Source organism: Ovis aries, chromosome 6, assembly GCF_016772045.2.
Source record: "Ovis aries strain OAR_USU_Benz2616 breed Rambouillet chromosome 6, ARS-UI_Ramb_v3.0, whole genome shotgun sequence".
NCBI classification, from domain to species: domain Eukaryota; kingdom Metazoa; phylum Chordata; class Mammalia; order Artiodactyla; family Bovidae; genus Ovis; species Ovis aries.
In genome coordinates, this window is record NC_056059.1 from 101533332 (window position 1) to 101548320 (window position 14989).

General features: G+C 39.3%; 1 protein-coding gene across 8 annotated transcripts in view; it reads left to right on the forward strand.

Moving 5' to 3' along the window:
- ARHGAP24 (Rho GTPase activating protein 24) overlaps positions 1-8028 on the forward strand; it is an 887096-nt gene extending 879068 nt beyond the window's left edge. For all 8 annotated transcript variants that reach the window (XM_060417388.1, XM_004009967.6, XM_012180294.5 and 5 more), the window contains one exon: positions 7282-8028. In XM_060417388.1, coding sequence (XP_060273371.1) covers positions 7282-7525 — 244 coding nt within the window. In that variant the 3' untranslated portion in view covers positions 7526-8028. The remainder of the gene's footprint in view (positions 1-7281) is intronic.
- The last annotated feature ends 6961 nt before the right edge of the window (positions 8029-14989 follow it).

Below are 14989 nucleotides of genomic sequence, written 5' to 3' on the forward strand. Positions count from 1 at the left end.
ACTCCAGTCAGAGACCCGGGTTCAGGTCCTACCTTCGCCATTTGTAAGCAGTGAGACTCAGGGAAAGTTCACTTCATCTCTGTGAGTCTCAGCTTCCCAATGTGAAAATTTTAAAATTCTAGTAGTAATCTACCTCAAGGTGAAAATTGCTCAGATGTGACCAACTCTTCATTCATGGGGATTCTCCAGGCAAGAATACTGGAGTGGGTTGCCATTTACATCTTCAGGGGATCTTCCCAACCCAGGGATCCAACCCGGGTCTCCTGCGTTGCAGGCATATTCTTTACCAACCTCAAAATCATGTTAAGAAATCATTACACATTGTCCTCAGGACAGAGCAGATGCTCAGTAATTCTACCTCTTGTTATTAGTAAAAGCATGGATTTAGGTTCAAAAGCTAGGGAGAGGAGTGGTAAGGGATGTCTGGTGAATAAGGAGTCTGTTATCACAGGAAGAGGATGAAATGAGAGCAAAGAAAAGTTGGAAAATAAACAGATCTCTGTTCATTATTTCCATGTTTGAATGCTTAGGGTGAATGCTTGTATGCTCTCTCCCAGGCTCAGACCAGGCCACAAGGATTCAGCAGTGAGTAAAGAAGATGAAAATTCAGCCCTTGTGAAACAGGCTTACAGTCCCCTGGAAGAGATAGATAAATAAGTAAACTGATCCTATGCTAAGTAGAAGATTAAAGCAGGGAAGAGGGGTGAGAAGTGTTGCTGAGGGTAATTCTAAGTGTAGGGAGGCAATGATGCAGATATCCAGCAGAAGTGGAAATGCCCTGAGGTGGGATGGACAAGGAGCTCAGAGAGGTACCATAGAACCTTCAAGATCATCTTAATCTTTGGCTTTTACTCTGAGATTGGAATCCAGGGAAGTTGGTGAGAAAAGTGATAGCATGAAGTATATTCATATAGACAGGAAACTTGTAACCTGAATGGGAAGCAAAAAAATATGATTTATAAGGAAACCATTGTGCTGAAACCTAAGTGATACCAGTTGACATCTTCTCGTAAAATATCCAAGAGAAGAGTTGGCTTAGCAACTTCAAGGAGGAAACCTGGGAAAGATAAGGGGCATTGGCCGAGCATACTGCCTTGACAATGCCCCTGACTATCAGATGCTCCTAGGTCTTGAGGGGTAGCTATACAGAAAATGGAGCCGCTGCCCCACAAGTACAGCCTTGTGCTGGAAACCTGAATATCAACACACTCCACAGTTTCACCAGGGTTACAGGAATTACAAAACTGATTGTTTTTCTGTTCACCTTTCAGTGTAGTATAGGGGAAGGACGTGCACTCTTAAGAGCAGGTCTGAGGCTCATTTCAGCCTGAAGTAGCCCCTCTAGGGGCCTCAGCCCCAGTCCCAGGCTGTGCCTTGGTTGGTAGACCCCTTCGTGTTCTAAGATCCTCATGGTACGTGAATGTCTTTGTCCTGTTCAACAGCTTCCATGACCCTAAACCACACATGGTTGTTTTCTTTATATATAAAGTTGACCTTCATGTATTTTAATGTTTCCCATCCATTTATCAATTATCAAGCCATAGATACATATTTTTAAGAGCTATGGAAAAATAAATAAAAATACATGTTAGATTGAAAAATTACTTTATTGGAAACAGAAGCTTGGTTCAAATTTTTCTAAATAATGCCAAGTGACAGGAGACTTAAATAAGAAGAAAAAATAGAGTTATCATCTTATAAGGCTACTCTTCTTTCTGAGTGTAGTTTATGGAACCAATGGCTACCAAATCTCTGAATTTCTGCCAATGCATGATGGTAAATTAGCACTTAGCAGTGGAAAGCAAGAGATGACGCTTGAAACTTACATTAAGATAGAACATACATTATTCTGAACAGCTGCAAATGTACACATTCATTTATGAGAACATTGGTGTTACATTTATGTTCTGAGTCTGTGGTGCATTTCAGAGACTTTGATGAAATAAAAGAATGTTTCAACAGAATATCATCTCATTGGCCTCTTTCACTGGCATTTTTACCGACTTGACAAGCAAAGAAAGAGGTCCATGATAAAACAGGATAGAGGATCTGCCATATGACCAAGCCAGGAAGTATAAGAAGTAATTGTTCTAATTATTGATCATTACTGTTTAAAGTTATATATTTCTCTTTCAATTCCTTTTTAACTCTACAAGTATTGAGACTAGATAGATAGATATGTGTGTACATATATACATACATCCCTAGATAGATAGACAGCTAGATCATGGAGAAATAAATAGATATTACTTTATTTATCAATCATTGATATATATGATTTTTAGTTTTTAAACATATGAGTTTAATGCTCTTCCCTCCCTCAAATTAGTTTCTACCTTTATCATACTGTGGTCAGATCAATTCATTTATAGATATCAGTCATTTGGTCTGGTAAGAAGTATTATCTTATTATTGGTTTGAGATTATATATATAACCAATAGATCAAATCTGTTAATCAAGCTGTTCAAATATTTTGCATTTCTCCTAAATTTTATTTGCTATATCTATAATTTCTAACAAAGGTTTCTTAAAATTTCCTAATTCTTGTGGTTTATCTATTTATAATTTTGTTATATTTTGTATTGAGTAACTTGGGGCTATAGAACTAGATGAATACAAGTTCAGAATTGTTTATATCCCCCTAATGAATTGATCCTTTTATCATAAAATAATAGTAATAGTACTTTTTGCCCAAAATATTTTTCTGATGTTAATATTCCTATATAATTTCTATTTTGATTAATAACTCCTTGCTATATATTTTCCATTGTTTCAAGTTTTGTGTATCATTATTTGAAGACATATTTTTTTCAATCCTGGAGTACATTTATCCATCTCCTCTTTTGTTTATTTCATCTCCCTCATTTGCTGAATTTTCTCTCTATAACCCTTACTAAAGTAGGTTGGACCTTCTTAGTCCATTCTCCCTCTCCATCGTTGTTAATTTCTCTTTCTTATATTAAATTTTCACCTTTTTTCATTCCATGAGGCATTTGGGTAGTTTTTCTCAAAGCTGTGTTCTCATTTATTTATTTCCTCTTCTGACTCAATTCTGTCACTTCACTGAGCTCATGAGTAGAGTTTTTGTAGTCTCTTTGCCATAAAGACTATTGATGTTCCAGACTCTTGGTTGAGTCACTTTCAGCCTTCTGTCTCTCTTATACTGGAGATCTCTTCTTCCCCATGTGAAAAGTAAAAACCTAGTTGCAGCTTCTAGGGCTTCTGTCTGAGACAGATACCCCTCATGTGCTTTCACTTGCTGTTCTAAACTTGTTTCTTCCTTGGTTCTGATACCTGAAGATGCTCTTTTTATTTTTTTTAACTTTGTATTTTAAAAATATTTTTCTAACATATTTTTCCAACATTAGTCTGTGCTTGCAATGGGAGGGGTTTCTTCTATTTTCAACTCAGCCATTAGATTCCAGGAAGTTTCATACAGGTGCCTGATACGTACAAATGCATTAGTATATTTTTAAAGGATAGTCTTCCTTGATGTTAAAGGTTGAGTTTCTTCCAACTTTTTCTTTTTCTAAAACAAATAACTTTACAAAGCATATAAAGAGAATATATTGGGAAATAGTTCTAGGTGAGAACCAGCACACTACCAGGTTTTTATGTAAAACACATGATCATGTGATCAAAATGGCCTTATAAACTAATTAAAAATCTTAGTTGCTTACAAAGGGAGAGCAGATTCATCTTTAAATGTTCTTATGATTATCTGGATGAAATAACATATGGGACTCATTATTTCAGAGCAGAAAAATAATTGAGATTTTAATTTGAAAATTATTAGATTAATCAGATTTTTGAGTGCAAAGTGTGCATTAGCCTCTCACATTTCAGTAGCATGGCAAATTCAAGCATACACTTGAAACTTCCACTCATAACAGGAGAAATTAAGATGCCAGCTATTACTAAGACATATCATCTAATAAAGAAGTGCTTAATGTTCCTTCTTGAACAACAGAAATAATAAGTTGTGTTTTGGAACTTAGTGATTATGGAGAAAACTTTATTTTTTAGGAAATTATCTAAAATAATATAGCCATCTAAAAAAGATACAGCTATCAATGTATAAAATATAGCTATTAATATATAGAATACAGCAAGTGTGCTACATGCTGCTGCTGCAGCTGCATAGTCACTTCAGTTCAGTTTCAGTTCAGTCGCTCAGTCGTGTCCAACTCTTTGCGACCCCATGAATCGCAGCATGCCAGGCTTCCCTGTCCATCACCAACTCCCAGAGTTCACTCAGATTCACATCCGAGTCAGTGATGCCATCCAGCCATCTTATCCTCTGTCATCCCCTTCTCCTCCTGCCCCCAATTCCTCCTAGCATCAGAGTCTTTTCCAATGAGTCAACTCTTCGCATGAAGTGGCCAAAGTACTGGAGCCTCAGCTTTAGCATCATTCCTTCCAAAAGAAATCCCAGGGCTGATCTCCTTCAGAATGGACTGGTTGGGTCTCCTTGCAGTCCAAGGAACTCTCAAGAGTCTTCTCCAACACCACAGTTCAAAAGCATCAATTCTTCAGCGCTCAGCCTTCTTCACAATCCAACTCTCACATCCATACATAACCACAGGAAAAACTATAGCCTTGACTAGATGGACCTTTGTTGGCAAAGTAATGTCTCTGCTTTTGAATATGCTATCTAGGTTGGTCATAACTTTTCTTCCAAGGAGGAAGCGTCTTTTAATTTCATGGCTGCAGTCACCATCTGCAGTGATTTTGGAGCCCCCCAAAATAAAGTCTGACACTGTTTCCACTGTTTCCCCATCTATTTCCCATGAAGTGATGGGACTGGATGCCATGATCTTCGTTTTCTGAATGTTGAGCTTTAAGCCAACTTTTTCGCTCTCCACTTTCACTTTCATCAAGAGGTTTTTAGTTCCTCTTCACTTTCTGCCATAAGGGTGGTGTCATCTGCATATCTGAGGTTATTGATATTTCTCCCGGCAATCTTGATTCCAGCTTGTGTTTCCTCCAGTCCAGCATTTTTCATGATGTACTCTGCATATAATTTAAATAAGCAGGGTGACAATATACAGCCTTGACATACTCCTTTTCCTATTTGGAACCAGTCTGTTGTTCCATGTCCAGTTGCTTCCTGACCTGCATACAGGTTTGTCAAGAGGCAGGTCAGGTGATCTGGTATTCCCATCTCTTTCAGAATTTTCCACAGTTGATTGTGATCCACACAGTCAAAGGCTTTGGCATAGTCAATAAAGCAGAAATAAGTGTTTTTCTGGAACTCTCTTGCTTTTTCCATGATCCAGCGGATGTTGGCAATTTGATCTCTGGTTCTTCTGCCTTTATTAAAACCAGCTTGAACATCTGGAAGTTCACCGTTCACGTATTGCTGAAGCCTGGCTTGGAGAATTTTGAGCATGACTTTACTAGCATGTGAGATGAGTGCAATTGTGCGGTAGTTGGAGCATTCTTTGGCATTGCCTTTCTTTGGGATTGGAATGAAAACTGACCTTTTCCAGTCCTGTGGACAGTGCTGAGTTTTCCAAATTTGCTGGCATATTGAGTGCAGCACTTTCACGGCATCATCTTTCAGGATTTGAAATAGCTCAACTGGAATGCCATCACCTCCACTAGCTTTGTTCGTAGTGATGCTTTCTAAGGCCCACTTGACTTCACATTCCAGGATGTCTGGCTCTAGATGAGTGATCACACCATCATGATTATCCGGGTCATGAAGATCTTTTTTTGTACAGTTCTTCTGTGTATTCTTGCCACCTCTTCTTAATATCTTCTGCTTCTGTTAGGTCCAGACCATTTCTGTCCTTTATCAAGCCCATCTTTGCATGAAATGTTCCCTTGGTATCTCTAATTTTCTTGACGAGATCTCTAGCCTTTCCCATTCCGTTCTTTTCCTCTATTTCTTTGCATTGATCGCTGAAGAGGCTTACTTATCTCTTCCTGCTATTCTTTGGAACTCTGCACTTCAGTCATTTCCAATTCTTGTGCAACCCTATGGACTGTAGCCCACCAGGCTCCTCTGTCCATGGAATTCTCCAGGCAAGAATACTGGAGTGGGTTACCATGCCCTCCTCCAGGGGATCTTCCCAACCCAGGGATTGAACCTGGGTCTCCTGCATTGCAGGCATATTCTTTATCTCTGAGCCACCAGGGAAGCCCCAGTCCCTTGTATAGGAACCTTGCAGTCGTAAACTTTCAAAGATGCAGATGTGCATTCCATTAATGTCAGGTGTGAGTAAAATTGCAGCTTGCCCTCTGTCTCCTATTGCTGGTGATCCTTCAGTTCTACCTTCTTCTACCTCCTCTCTCTCCTCCAGTCAATAATTCTTCTTGCCTGTTTACTTGATACCAGACCCTGCATGCCAGCTGTTGTACTGTATTATTGTATTTTTCAAGGTGCTATACTGTAGGATTAAAAATGTTTTCTTTTTTCTATTTTGAATGTCTTATTTCTGTGAAAAGTATGATAAACTGATTATAGTACAGTACTATATAGTCAGTTGTGTTAGTTGGAAACCTCAGCTAACTTTGTTTCTTGGACTTACAAGCAAATTGGATTTGCAAATGTGCTCTTGGAACAGAACTCATTTGTATGTAGGGAACTTACTGTATAGTGATCTTAAGATATGTTAACTTGGAAGACAGAATTGTAGCTAACAGGCTATTTAAGTGGACTCTAAATGTCAGGTGAATTACTTATTCAACACATGTAAGTTCTGCTTCTCTTGTTAATGTAAGGTGGCTACTTTTAGAACCACTTTTATAAGAGGGATGCCGTGTGGACTTACACTCTCTCTAGCAATGACATTTTCACTGTCACTCTTTTTCCTTTGGTAGAAAGCAAATTTGATGGCCCTCTTTTCTTTACAACTTTATCAGACTTTCCCCTTTCTTTTAGTGAAGACAAATTTACATTTAATGACTCAGGAAGCTTTGTAGTTTGGGCTGCCTCCTGCTTCTGCCAAATTCTGTGCTGCACGATGACCCTGGTCTCTGGCTTCTTTGTGCTGAAATTCACTCATTCACTATCAAATGACAACGAAGTACTTCCAAGAGAGGTCTTGGGGTCTGGCAGAAATGATAGTGAATCATGTTACAAAATAGTAAGAAAAAGAAAAATATATATGTATATATGTATTAATCAGTGGACCTTGATTCACTGATTTGAAAGGGCTCGTTCCAGTTTCTGAAGCATTGCAGAAATAGAGTTTAGGAAATATTTTTTTTAACTTTTTTGCATTTCAAAAAAAAAATTACTTTATCTCTTATTCCTTCTCCACCCTGTACAGCTTAGAACAGCGAAACTTGACTTTGGAAACAGAAATGATGAGCCTCCACGATGAACTGGATCAAGAAAGGAAAAAGTTCACAATGATAGAAATCAAAATGCGAAATGCTGAACGGGCAAAAGAAGATGCAGAGAAAAGAAATGACATGCTTCAGAAAGAGATGGAGCAGTTTTTTTCCACGTTTGGGGAGCTGACAGTGGAACCCAGGAGAACCGAGAGAGGAAACACGATATGGATCCAGTGAGGGGCGCTCTCTCCCGCTGTCTCAAGCGGCCCTGGGAAGGACGCTGGGGATTCTGGTGGGAAGATTATATGGGACCAGGTGGCTGGTCACCTGGCTGTACAGAGTTCTAGCTGGGGAAGGCATATCATTTATAGACATTACCTACCCATATCTTCAATGTGTACCAAAGTTGTATCATGTCCCATAATGCTACTGTTAAGTGTTAAAACTGGATATGTGTATATAGAGTAGTTTTTAAAAAGTAAACTAAAAACAAGAAGCATATCTCAAGAATTATTTTATTGCCAGTCTTGTATTTAAAATGTTGAATCAGTATGTCATTGCAATTTAGCTTGCTTTCAAGCTTCACCCCTTGCACTTAACATAAGCTACTTTTGGCATTGTGTTATCATCAGCTTATTTTATAGATCAATATTTTTATTTCCCCTTTTGCTGAGGAAACGAAGATAAGCAGATATATAAATATATAAAAATATATATGAGATGAGTTATTAAAATCAAAAGAATACTTTGTGGCTGTGCTGTTTGTGCCAATAGAACTTTCTGTGACCAAAAAGAGAAATATAAATAATTTTATAAAATACGATGGAATCCCCAGGAAACTTTGAATCACTCTATGAATTCTGCCCTTGACACTGCTCAGTTTTCTTGGTGAGATGGTTTGACACAGGAAATTTTAGATTAAGTAAAAAGGTCTCCTTCTTAAGTCCCCTGGTCTGTCTTGCCCATGCCATAGACGCATGTCTCCTGTGCAGGATGCACTTTAGAGGGGGGAAAATCATTAAAAAAAAAAAAAAAGAAGAAGAAAGCATTTAAGTAGTCATGGCTTGAATTACTCTTTCTGCTGGATGGTTATGAGAGAAAATTCTTTCTGCCATTGGGAAATTGAGAAACAATGTTTGCTAATTATGGTGTCCACGTTGAGCACCCGTCCTCTACTCCACCCCCATCCCTACCAACCTCGCCCTACCCTGAACTGCTCTCTGGAAATGCAAACAGTGAAATAGTATTACCGTATCTCTCTCAGTTAAACTGCTGGAGTATGTGCCTTATATTCTTCTTTTGCTCAGGCTGACTGTTCTGTTACCATCTAGGATCCTTTCTGAACGAGAGCTGGCAAAGGTAGTTTGAAGCCAGAGGGAGGTGATGGAGGGAAAAGGGACCAGGAGAAGGAGGAGACAATTTGGAAGAAACTATCCAGCTTCTAATTTGTTTTTTTTACAATATTGTCCTTCCCTATTAAAACATAGTTATTCACAATAATTTTAAAATGTGAATCTTTAAAAGTCCGATGGTGATAAATTTGTGAGCGTCACTCATGATAACATTCCAGACTCTCTAGGACTCTCTGGAGCTGGAGATTGGAGAGAACAATTCTTCACAATTAAATAAGACAATGATTTTGAGAAGCAAAGTGAATAAATCTTTCTCAGACTAGAAGAGAAAGTCACAAAAGGCATAATTAGAAATAAATACTACTTGAGTTTATGGGATTTGCGTTGTTTGGAGGTTTTCTGCGTGTATTTATTTTCGAGAGGACAGTAACCTTTACAACCTCTGTTCTTGTCACTGTGCTGCCTTTGTTTATGAACTTACACTGAGCAAGCTTATGTGGTCCTTTGGTATTAACCACTGTCTCTAAAGCAATAGTTCCTTTATCTTTAGTTCCCTTTTCTCTCTCTCTTCAATTCTGTAGCAAGATACTCCTACCTGGATATCCTATAGAAAATTCAACTGCAATATGTGCAAAAATGATCTCTTATCTTTTCCCAAGTCCCTGCCTTAGTTAACAAAAACCACAGACTCATAGGAAGCTGTATGTTACAACAGTAAAAATCAAAGATTATGCAAACTGCCCATGTTCAAATTTTTTCCAATTGTCCAGCTGTTACTAAATCTTTTGTGCATCTCTTTTTTTCATCTGTAGAATGGCTGGGCATAATAAAAACACTGCTCTTGTAGACTTATGTGGTTTCAGCAAGGTAGCTTATATCAGGTAGTATACAAGAAGGACTCCATCACTGTTAACTGGAATTTATCTGTACTATACCCTCTTCTTCATGTTAACATTCACTCATCAAGTACTGTCTAGTCCACCCATCCTCACCTTTTTCATCTGCTTGCTTTGATCAATTCTGCCCATCTCTTGATGAAATCGTCTCACCCAGCCCCTTGTGTTTTGGTATTTCATTTTCAGACTGCTTTTTCTAAGTCATCCTTCTGACCATTGTAGCCTTGTTAATAACATTCAAATGCCCCTCACACAGTGACTCTAACCTGCAGTTTCAGTCTCAGATCCTGCCACTTCCCCGCATACCTGCAATGCTATCTCATGCCTCTGAAACGTTCCACCTTCTTTATCTTTAAGATATATTTTTTTAATATGGACCGTTTTTAAAGTCTTTATTGAGTTTTTACAATATTGTTTCTGTTTTTGTTTTGTTTTTTGGGTCATAAGGCAGATCTTAGATTTCTCATCAGGGATCAAACCTGCACCCCCTGCATTGAAAGGAAAATCTTAACACTGGACCACCCGCAAAGTCCCTCCACGTTTTATCATTGTGTGCATCTTGACTGCCTTCCTTCTATCTGGCACACACCAACCATGTATTTTTTTTGTTTTTGTTTTTTGCCAAATCAAATGTCAGTTCAGTTCAGTTCGTGTGACCCCATGGACTGCAGCATGCCAGGCCTCCCTGTCCATCATCAGCTCCCGGAGTTTACTCAAACTCATGTCCATCGAGTTGATGATGCCATCCAAGATCTTATCCTCTGTCGTCTCCTTCTCCTCCTGCCTTCAATCTTTCCCAGTATCAAGGTCTTTTCAAATGAGTCAGTTCTTCCCATCAGGTGGCCAAAGTATTGGAGTTTCAGTTTCAGCATCCATCCTTCTAATGAATATTCAGGACTGATTTCCTTTAGGATGGACTGGTTGCATCTCCTTCCAGTCCAAGTGGCTCTGAAGAGTCTTCTTCAACACCACATTTCAAAAGCATCAATTCTTTGGCACTCAGCTCTCTTTATTGTTCAACTCACACATCCATACATGACTACTGGAAAAACCATAGCCTTGACTAGATGAACCTTTGTTGCCAAAAGTAATGTCTCTGCTTTTTAATATGCTGTCTAGGTTGGTCATAACTTTTCTTCCAAGGAGTAAGCGTCTTTTAATTTCATGGCTGCAATCGCCATCTGCAGTGATTTGGGAGCCCCAAAAAATAAAGTCAGCCACTGTTTCCACTGTTTCCCCTTCTATTTGCCATGAACTGATGGGACCAGATGCCATGATCTTCATTTTCTGAATGCTGAGCTTTAAGCCAACTTTTTCACTCTCCTCTTTCACTTTCATCAAGAGTCTCTTTAGTTCTTTGCTTTCTGTCATAAGGGTGGTGTCATCTGCATATCTGAGGTTATTGCTATTTCTCTGGCAATCTTGATTCCAGGCTGTGCTTCATCCAGCCCAGCATTTCTCATCAAATGTCAGCTCCCCTTTAAAGCTTCCTAAGATCTCAATGGAAGGTTAGTTGTGCTTTGTGCTCCCAGTCTATATATATATATCTCTTTTACCCTTTTCCATGTTTGATTGTTTTCTTCACCAAGTTAAAAAGCAGTTTAGGAAGCAGCAAAGTGGAATGGTAATTGCAGGAAGCTGAGAACCATACAGAAGTAAGCATCTTAACAGTTAGAACAGGACATGGAACAATGGACTGGTTGGAAATTGGGAAAGGAGTACGTCAAGGCTGTATATTTTCACCCTTCTTATTTAACTTATATGCAGAGTACATGCAGGCTGGATGAAGCACAGGCTGAAATCCAGATTGCCAGAGAAATATCACTACCCTCAAATATGCAGATGACACCAACTTTATGGCAAAAAGCAAAGAGAAACGAAAGAGCCTCTTGATGCAGGTAAAAGAGGAAAATGAAAAAGCTGGCTTAAAACTTGGCATTCAGAAAACTAAGATCATGGCATCCAGTCCCATCACTTCATGGCAAATAGATGGGGAAACAATGGAGACAGTGGGCTGTTTTCTTGGGCTCCAAAATCACTGCATATGGTGACTGCAGCCATGAAATTAAAACATGCTTGCTCCTTGGAAGAAAAGTTATGACCAACCTAGACAGCATGTTAAAAAGCAGAGACATTACTTTGTCCACATAGTCAAATCTTTGTCCATCTAGTCAAAGCTATGGTCTTCCCAGTTGTCACATATGGATGTGAGAGTTGGACCATAAAGAGAGCTAAGCACCATAGAATTGATGCTTTTGAACTGTGGTGTTGGAGCAGAGTCTTGTGAGTCCCTTGGACTACAAGGAAATTAAACCATTCCATACTAAAGGAAATCAGTCCTGGATATTCATTGTAGGGACTGATGCTGAAGCTGAAGCTCCAATATTTTGGCCATCTGATTCAAAGAACTGACTCATTGGGAAAGCTCCTATGCTGGGAAAGATTGAAGGTGGGAGGAGAAGGGGATGCTAGAGGATGAGATGGTTGGATGGCATCACTGGCTCGATGGACAAGAGTTTGAGCAAGCTCCGGGAGTTGGTGATGAACAAGGAAGCCTGGCGAGCTCCAGTCCATGGGGTCGCAAAGAGGCAGACATGACTAAGCAGCTGAACTGAACTGGACTGAATATACCTTAGGCAAGATGCAAAATAATGATAAGTTATTTAACCTTTGAGCCTTAGTTTTTTCATCTGTAAAGTGAAGATGATAACTCTCTTACTTTGAGGTGATGTGCCCTGGGCCTATCCAGGTGCCTGCCATGTAACTTGATTGATACCTCTATTGATAAATGGAGTTTCTTAAGGCACCAGAAAGATATCTTATTGATTTTAAGTGCCTCCTCCTCCATCATCACTGGCCTTCCCAGGTGAAGCAATGGTAAAGAATTCTGCCTGCCAATGCAGAAGAAGCAAGAGATGCAGATCTCATCCCTGGGTTGGAAAGATCCCCTAGAGCAGGAAATGGCAAACCGCTCCGGTATTCTTGCCTGGAAAATTTCATGTACAGAGGAGCCTGGTGGGTTACAGTCCATGGGGTCACAAAGAGTTAGACAAGACTGAGCACACACACTCTTCACCATTATTATGCCACAGACTATCAGCATGGAGAGTTAGCAGTAAATTTTGTCTTTGCTTTATGAGGGATGCTGTTATTAATTTTAATTATAAATCTCAAGGATGACAATCTTTAGTCAATGCATGCTGTGAGCAATTTCCATCTGGATTTCTATTGGTTTTTATATTAATTCAGCTGAAAGCCTAGAAAAATATCAATGCAAATTGACATAAGAATAAATTGGAAATATACAGGAAGTGTTGAGGATTCATTTGCTGCATTCTGTATACATTTCTTTAAAACTGTTTAGACAACTGTGATGATTTTTACATTACGGGCTCAGGAAAAAAGACTTGCTTCCAAGTGAGTCTATAGTACTGGTTTGACTTATCAAACTATATGGCTGTGTATCCTTTAATGAACATTTAAAATAGAAATGCCCCTGCCATCAAGCTAACTAAAGTGTAGATTTCATATGTAAATTTATCATGAAGTGACTAAAAACTCCAAGTGGAATTTAAATAATGTCATTCCAATTTATTCACACGCTGAGGATTCCTTTTACAAAGTTAGATCAATGCTAGGTAAGAGTTTAAATCTCTTTTTAAAGATATAGTTAATATGATATAATATTATAAAATTAATTCATATAATTAGTAGCACCATAATTTTAATGATATAATTATCTCTCATTGGAAATGCAGGAGCGGATTAAAGATTGGGGTTGTTGTTTAGTTGATTTCCTTTAGAACTGTTTGGTTTGATCTACTTGCAGTCTTAGGAACTCTCAAAGAGTCTTTTCCAGCACCACAGTTTGAAAGCATTGATTCTTCGGTGCTCAGCCTAGACTGGGGTTGTTGTTTAGTTGTTAAGTCGTTTCCAACCCCGTGAACTGTAGCCCACCAGGCTCCTCTGTTCATGGGATTCTCCAGGCAAGAATACTGGAGTGAGTTGCCGTTTCCTTCTCTAGGGCACCTCATGGACCCAGGGATCAAACCCATGCCTCCTGCATTGGCAGGTGGATTCCTTACTGCTGAGCCACCAAGGAAGCCCCAGGGAGCCAACCACAAACCCCAGTGTTCCTTACATTGCAGATTTGTGCCCTCTTGGTGTAGCACCCTAGAAGAGAAAATGCATGAACTTTTGCATTCAGAGACCTGGATCATAATCCCAGCTTTGCAGCTTAGTAGTTATGTCAAGTTTGCAAGCCTGTTCATTTTTATGTAAAACTGGGATAATAATACTGTCTTTTCCTTATTAGATTTTTTTGAGGCATGAATAAGTGATTAGCACAGTATTTGGCATATATTGTGTTCTATAAATGGTAGCTATTGGCCCCCGAATTACTCCTGTTAAAAGAATGCTTCTGGAGCTCATAGCCAGATTCTGGCCTTGGGAAACTGACCAGCAATGAAACACTAGTATGCACAGCAGCAGAGGGTGTAATTGCGACCCTGTCTCAAGGACTCTAATTTTACCTTTTCTCAGATGACCTGCTGAGATTGATGACAAGAAAGAGGCATGCCGAAAGCATCCTTTCTATTTGCAATTAATACAATTACATTCATGATCTGGGAATAAAATCTAAAGAACCACCTCTAACTAACTGTCCACCAATTTTGTCTGTGTGGACACAGAAGAAGACAAGGGGCATTAAAGGTATAGGTAAAATACGGTGAAAGTACCTAAGGATGTGGGCCAGTGAACATGCCTACAGTCATATCAGCATCACCTTTAGTGAATATTCGTTGAAGGATTCCACATTCTAGACTAGCAGGAGGCTAAGTTTGCTCAGATTCACATGAATCATTCACAGATTCATTCACATGAATCTGAGAAAATCCGAGGAGATATTGAAGGACAGGAATGCCTGGTGTGTTGCAGTTCACAGCGTTGCAGAGTCAGATGCAACTTAGTGACTGAACAACAACATGTCCCTTGAGTCAGTGATGGCTATCTAACCATCTCATCTTCTGCCACCCCCTTCTCCTTTTACCTTCAATCTTTTCCAGCATCAGAGTTTTTTCCAATGAATCGGCTGTTTGCATTAGGTGGCCAAAGTATCAGAGCTTCAGCAACAGCTCTTCTAAATGACTATTCAGGGTTGATTTCCTTTAGGACTGATTAGTTTGATCTACTTGCAGTCCCAGGAACTCTCAAGAGTCTTTTCCAGCACCACAGTTCAAAAGCATCATTTCTTCGGTGCTCAGCCTAATTTACAATAATTTCCGCATGAGATGTATTGCAGATGTTAAAAGATCACAGAGGTGAGGCTGGGCAAGGCACTGCAGAGCCATGGCTATGACATGAGCCATAAAGGATAGGTTGGAGGTAATCAACAGGGGGCAGCTTGGAGCCAGGACCTCCCTGGAGCACACGTGGAACAGCATGTACGAAGG